This window comes from Bombina bombina, unplaced genomic scaffold (genome assembly GCF_027579735.1).
Source record: "Bombina bombina isolate aBomBom1 unplaced genomic scaffold, aBomBom1.pri scaffold_668, whole genome shotgun sequence".
NCBI lineage: Eukaryota > Metazoa > Chordata > Amphibia > Anura > Bombinatoridae > Bombina > Bombina bombina.
In genome coordinates, this window is record NW_026513067.1 from 207,166 (window position 1) to 213,085 (window position 5,920).

General features: G+C 41.1%; 1 protein-coding gene across 1 annotated transcript; it reads right to left on the reverse strand.

Annotated features, from left to right (window-relative positions):
* Nucleotides 1-696: 696 nt before the first annotated feature.
* LOC128644689 (E3 ubiquitin/ISG15 ligase TRIM25-like) lies at nt 697-5,551 on the reverse strand. The gene has a single exon (XM_053697202.1). The coding sequence runs from the start codon at nt 5,526-5,528 to the stop codon at nt 3,807-3,809; it is 1,722 nt and encodes a 573-aa protein (XP_053553177.1). The 5' UTR covers nt 5,529-5,551; the 3' UTR covers nt 697-3,806.
* Nucleotides 5,552-5,920: the final 369 nt, after the last annotated feature.

Here is a 5,920-nt window from a genome sequence, read left to right on the forward strand (position 1 = left end):
GTATTCTTAGTTGAAAGCTTAACCTAGGGGGTTCATATGCTAATTTCTTAGACCTTGAAGGCCGCCTCTTAAGAATGCATTTTAACAGGATTTTCACCACTAGAGGGTGTTAGTTCATGTTTTTCATATAGATAACACTGTGCTTGTGCATGTGAAGTTACCTGGGAGCCATCACTGATTGGCTAGACTGCAAGTCTGTCAAAAAAACTGAATAAAGGGGCAGTCTGCAGAGGCTTAGATACAAGATAATCACAGAGGTAAAAAATATATAAATATAACTGTGTTGGTTATGCAAAACTAGGGAATGGGTAAACAAGGGATTATCTATCTTTTAAAACAATAACAATTCTGGTGTAGACTGTCCCTTTAAGTCTTAGAGATGTATATATTTTATCTATGTATATTTTCCTCCTATTGTCTGTTCAGTTTTGACGAGTTAATTTTTCAAGGAGTAGTTATTGAAAATCTATGGAAACAACAATTTTTTAGGAAAAACAGCTCAAAGTTCCCTTGTGTAATTCTAAGGTGAATTTCAGGTCATGCTGTAACCATTTTGTCCCTTTTATACGTATTATTTCTCCATATTTTGCTATTTATAGATGCTCCAACATATCCAAATTAAGAAATATATAATTCTCATTGAACCTATTTGTGTGTTTACAAAGTATCTGACAGTAGAAAAAAAAACACAACAACTTCATGGTTATAAAACCCACAGGTCATGTTTATTTTGGCAACACAAGAAACCCAACGCACAGCACCAATAACATGGACCCGGGGGAGGCAATCAGGTACTAGCTAATGCGTAGTAACCCAAACTAACAAGATGTGCAGTACCAGGGATGCAGGAGAATAAGCAGAGCATAGCTCAATGCAAGAATGGCTTAGGGAGTTCTCTGCTTTGAATCACACAGACAGGGGACCCCCCAGATGCCTGTCCGGAAGTAGCTGTCACTCTACCTCGATCACATCCTGTCCCTGAACACTGTCCAACCTCCAGCCCAGGGTGCTAACCCACCACTCCAGACCATTAGGACCAGGGTCAACTAGGTGTAAACCACATTGAACATCTGGGGAGCTGAAATGCACCGTCTTTGGTCTTGTAAGAAATAGGCTGGCTAGCCCTCATCATGCCTCGGTCTCCCCTAACACTAAAGGATTCACCCTAGTGATAGATCCTACTAATGATTGCCACCTATAGATTACTAAGGGAGGGATAGGGTGGGAATTCATCAAAGGAACAAGTAGAAAAAGGATTTAGACTTCCTTTACAGGTCTTAAAAAGTTAAGCCAAACCCCTCCTCTTTTAAAGGGACAGTATACACTAATTTTCATATAACTGCATGTAATAGACACTACTATAAATAATAAGATGCACAGATACTGATATCAAAATCCAGTATAAAACTGTTTAAAAACTTACTTAGAAGCTCTCAGTTTATCTCTGTTGAAAAGGTAGCTGGAAAGTCCACTGCAAGTGGGAAATAAGAGACCCCCCCCCTTCTTTTGCATATGAAAAGACCCTTTACACAAACAGGAGCAAGCTGTAGTAGGTAGCTGACGGTATTCTCATGAAACTTTGGGGCTTGGTTAGGAGTAGGGTTGCCATCTTTTGCCCAGAAAATTCCTGGACACTTTTTAAGTGAGCGTGGAGACGGTGTGGATTGGGGGTGTGGCTTGGGGTGTGGCTTGGGGCATGGCTTCTCGCTGCCTCAAATTCATTATGAAATCAATTTATATGTATATATATATATATATATATATATATATATACACACATAATTAAGCCCCCACAAAAAAAAATGACCATACTAATTTGAAATAACAGCAGACACAGCCAAGTATTACTCACAGTTTCTCTGAGTCTGTGGCTGCTCTGCACTTGTTGGCTTAGGAAGGCTGCTGCACAGTCGACGGGAGGTGGTACCATGAAGGTAACAACGCGGCCACCGCACCAACACCTGCTTCGAGGCTCTCTCTGCCGCTCTCAGCTGCAGCCGGATGTGACGACTCCCTCGACCCTCTTCCCCCTCCCACTGTCCGACTCCCACACCAATCTCCTCACTCTCTCCTGCAGACTCCCTCCTGAGTTCCTACCCGTTTTGTAGTAGCAGACTGAAATAAAAAGTTTGCAAATAGACTAAGTGCTCATTCTGCTAACAGAGGAATCCTATCACATGCTGCTGGCTGTAACCCCCGGGCTAAGCACTCCTCTGGCCAGCTAATGTTTTGTAAGTCTGTTCACTGCTGCGCCAGGGGAGTGCTTAGCCCGGGGCATTTGAGGCTAGTTCTGGGATAGAGAGCCTCAGACCGGGACTGTCCCGGTGAAACTGGGGCAGGTGGCAACCCTAGTTAGGAGTCAGAAAATCAGAGCAATGTTATTTAAAAATAAGCAAAACTATACATTTATTTAAAAAAACTTTATGGGCTATATAAATAGATCATCTACAAAACATTTATGCAAAGAAAAAATGAGTGTATAATGTTCGTATTGTGTGATATTGAGATTATCAGTTGGTATGAACCATATCAACCTGTTGTTATGTGCACAATGGTAGAGTCAGGGAGTGCCTCTTGCATAAGATAAAACACCTATAACTACAACATTTGTTTCACACACACAAGAACACTCCCACTGATCCTTACATTTCCTTTGTGTAGTGGCCGCAGGGTGGGGGTCTGCACAGAGAAGAGGTTCTCCCTCACAGAAAGGAACTGCCCTCTTCCTTACTAGTACTGCTGAGCTGTAAGCTGCAATTTGCAGTGTCACCTTTCTTTAGCCAAGTAAAACAAACTGTTTAACCCATTGTATGCTAGATGGCTGTATAAAGAAGATGTGCAGTTCAGGGATTTAAACAGTGTTAGTGTAAAATGTACAGTAAAAATGTTAATTTCCTGATCACCCTTAAAACATTAGATGCCATTTTTATTCATTGCTTTTTAATAGTTTTCTTTAACATTCACTTCACTTATTTCTGGCATAAAATAATGTAATATATACAGTATATGTGTGTGTGAATATATATATATAAATAAAAGAAAGAAAATCCCCTTACTAGTATAGACAAGGGGAGGTAGCACTGATACAGAGTAAAAGCTTTGTCAAAGTGCCAGAAAGGCGTGAAAAGCATAAGATGACGTCACCCTCAGTTAGTACCTACGCTCCCTGGTCACCGCCATGCACTCAACTGCTGTGTTTGTTTTAAACTGACTTTAATAAAAGTATACGTTTTAATTTTACTCCGTAGCAGTGCTTTATGTGCCTTTCAATGATTTACCTCTTCCTCACCTTGGCTAAACCAGTAAGAGGATTTACTTTCTTTTATATATATATATATATATATATATATATATATATATATACACATACATATATATCTATGCAAAGATACCTACACACACGCACATATATATATATATATATATGTGAGTGTAAATATATAAATAAATAAAATGTGTGCCATAACCCCCCCCCCCCCCGCTCTCTGTTTATACAGTGGGTGCCCAGTATTTCTAGGGAGGACACCTGGCAACCCTATATGTATCGCCCCCATTAGTAAAACAGGGGGTACGCAGTAAAAGCCATGCCACTTATCCATGACTCCAGACAAACCCCCCAAACAAAGCTGTGACTATAAGCCATTACCACAAAGGAGGGAGGGCAGTAGCTTATTCTCTCCATTCAGTTCCTAAAGATAAGTTACTTCCTGTCTTAACCCCTACTTATCAGCTTCCCCACAACTCCACCTTATGCCCTAACTCTGACCCCTCCACTAAGGCCAATGCAGAGTCATATTCCCTTTGCTTCAATGTTTCCATTCAGGGGTTGCATTTATTGTGAGTGTATTTAGCGCAGGATTCTCACCCTGGGCATCATAATGTATCCAAAACGCAGCATGAAGAGGCTCAGTGAAGGTGGTACTGAAGGTGTGTAAGTGTCTGATTGGGTCACACAGCTCATAAAAGGTCAGACGCCCAGCCTCATAGTCTAGGTATATTCTTACTCTGTCATATGATAGAGGCTTAGATAATGGTGTGTATATTCTGTCATGTAGCACTACAAGATCTTTATCACCACCATACAAACACCAGGACTTCTTATTATTTCCTATCACAGACTCATCTCCTCCCCTCCCCATACTGGTATAACAAACCCCTACACACCAGTGCCCTGCTTTACTGGTCTGCATTTCCCAGTAATGTCGTCCTGAGGAAAAGCTCCTGATGCTTAATACCTGAGGATGATCTGTAAATCTCTCTGGTGTTATTTGTCTCTGCTGGTTTATACGTGACCAGGACACAGTTTTCAGGTCATCTGATACAATAACATTATTATTAGCTGTGTTTATATCCAGTATTATGTCTGAGGTCACTTGCACATAGATACCTCTCTTTACATCAGTCATATTATCAAATGAACCTCTATATAACCTCCTGGTTTCAATAAATCTCTCTCTTCTTGTTGGTCGCTGCTGGTTTATTCGTGGCCAGGATACAGTTTTCAGGTCACCTGATACAATAACATTATTATTAGCTGTGTTTATATCCAGTAAAATATCTGATGGCACCTGCAAATAGATCCATCTCTTTACATCATACACAATATCAGCTATACCTCTGTATAAGGTCAGTGAGATCAGACCCTCATCCAAATCCCCCCCAGCAGGGACCTGTTTATCACCTGTTTGTGTGACCTCATTATCTCCATTCTCAGCACCACAAAAGTCATCTCTGTGTGATTCCTGTTCTTGTAGGACAGTTAATGGGTCAGTCATGTTGCACAGATCCTCAATGTGACTCATCTTCCTGGTCAGCTCGTCCTTCTCTTTTTCCAGCTGTTTCATTATATCCTTAACCTGGGCATTGAGTCGCTCTGTTACATCAGCTGCTTTCTCTTGCACCCCTCTCCTGTGCTCCTGCAGACTCTGAACTCTTTTCTCAGTCTTCTCTCTCTTTGTGGTCAGTTTCTGCAGAACATCTCTCAGTCTCTTTTTCTTCTTCTCAGAAGCCTCATTCAGCAGCTCCACCTGGTGTCCCCTGTGCTCTCCGGCCAGGGAGCAGAACACACAGATACAGGCAGCATCCTCAGTGCAGTAATATTCCAGGAGCTTCTTGTGTTTGTAGCATTTTCTGTTACCCCAGGAAGTGGTGGGTTCAGTTAAGACGTGTTTCTCAGACTTGCTGTGTACCCTCAGGTGAAAATCACAAAAAGACGCCTCACACAGCAGACAGGATTTAGCAGCAGGGTGAGTACAGTAAGTGCAGAAGATCCCAGTATCATTTACAGACTCAGTAGGTTGGAAAGTCTCTGCTATATTACGCAGCCTCAGGTTCCTTTTGAGTTCAGGTCTCCTCCTAAACCCTTGTTTACATTCAGGACAGGAATACTCTCCCTCATCCTGGTGGTCCCATGTTCTGTTAATACAGCTCAGGCAGTAAGTATGGCCACAGCTGAGAGTTACAGGATCTGTGTAAATGCTGAAGCAGATGGGACAGGTTAGCTCCTCTCTCAGATCAGCAGACGCCATGACTGTATGTAGTAGCAGCAGGAAACAAAAGTTAAATCCTTGTTTTTTACAACGTAAGGTGTGGTGAGGTTGTTACTAGGACATTACCTTCCTGGCTGTTCAAGGGACAGTAACACTATGTAATTACAGACATTTTTGTTGTGTTGCTATTAAATAACTTGTCAGTCAAGTCTAAACCTGTTTTTTAATATCTTGTTTGCTGTAATTGTTTTTCAATAGCCTAATTGCATCCACCATTTATTTTACAACCACCAAAAAACAACCAAGCTAAATAGTTTCTAAAATTTCTCCTTAGTTTATAAATACCCAATGTTTACATGTTCTTTGCTTTTTTTTGCAAGTTATAGGGCAATAAATACAAGTCTTTGCTATTTCCAAACCATTTTTATTTT

What these genes read in the sequence shown, in the direction of transcription:
- LOC128644689 (XM_053697202.1), bottom strand. Translation starts at nt 5,528, where the DNA reads ATGGCGTCTGCTGATCTGAGAGAGGAGCTAACCTGTCCCATCTGCTTC.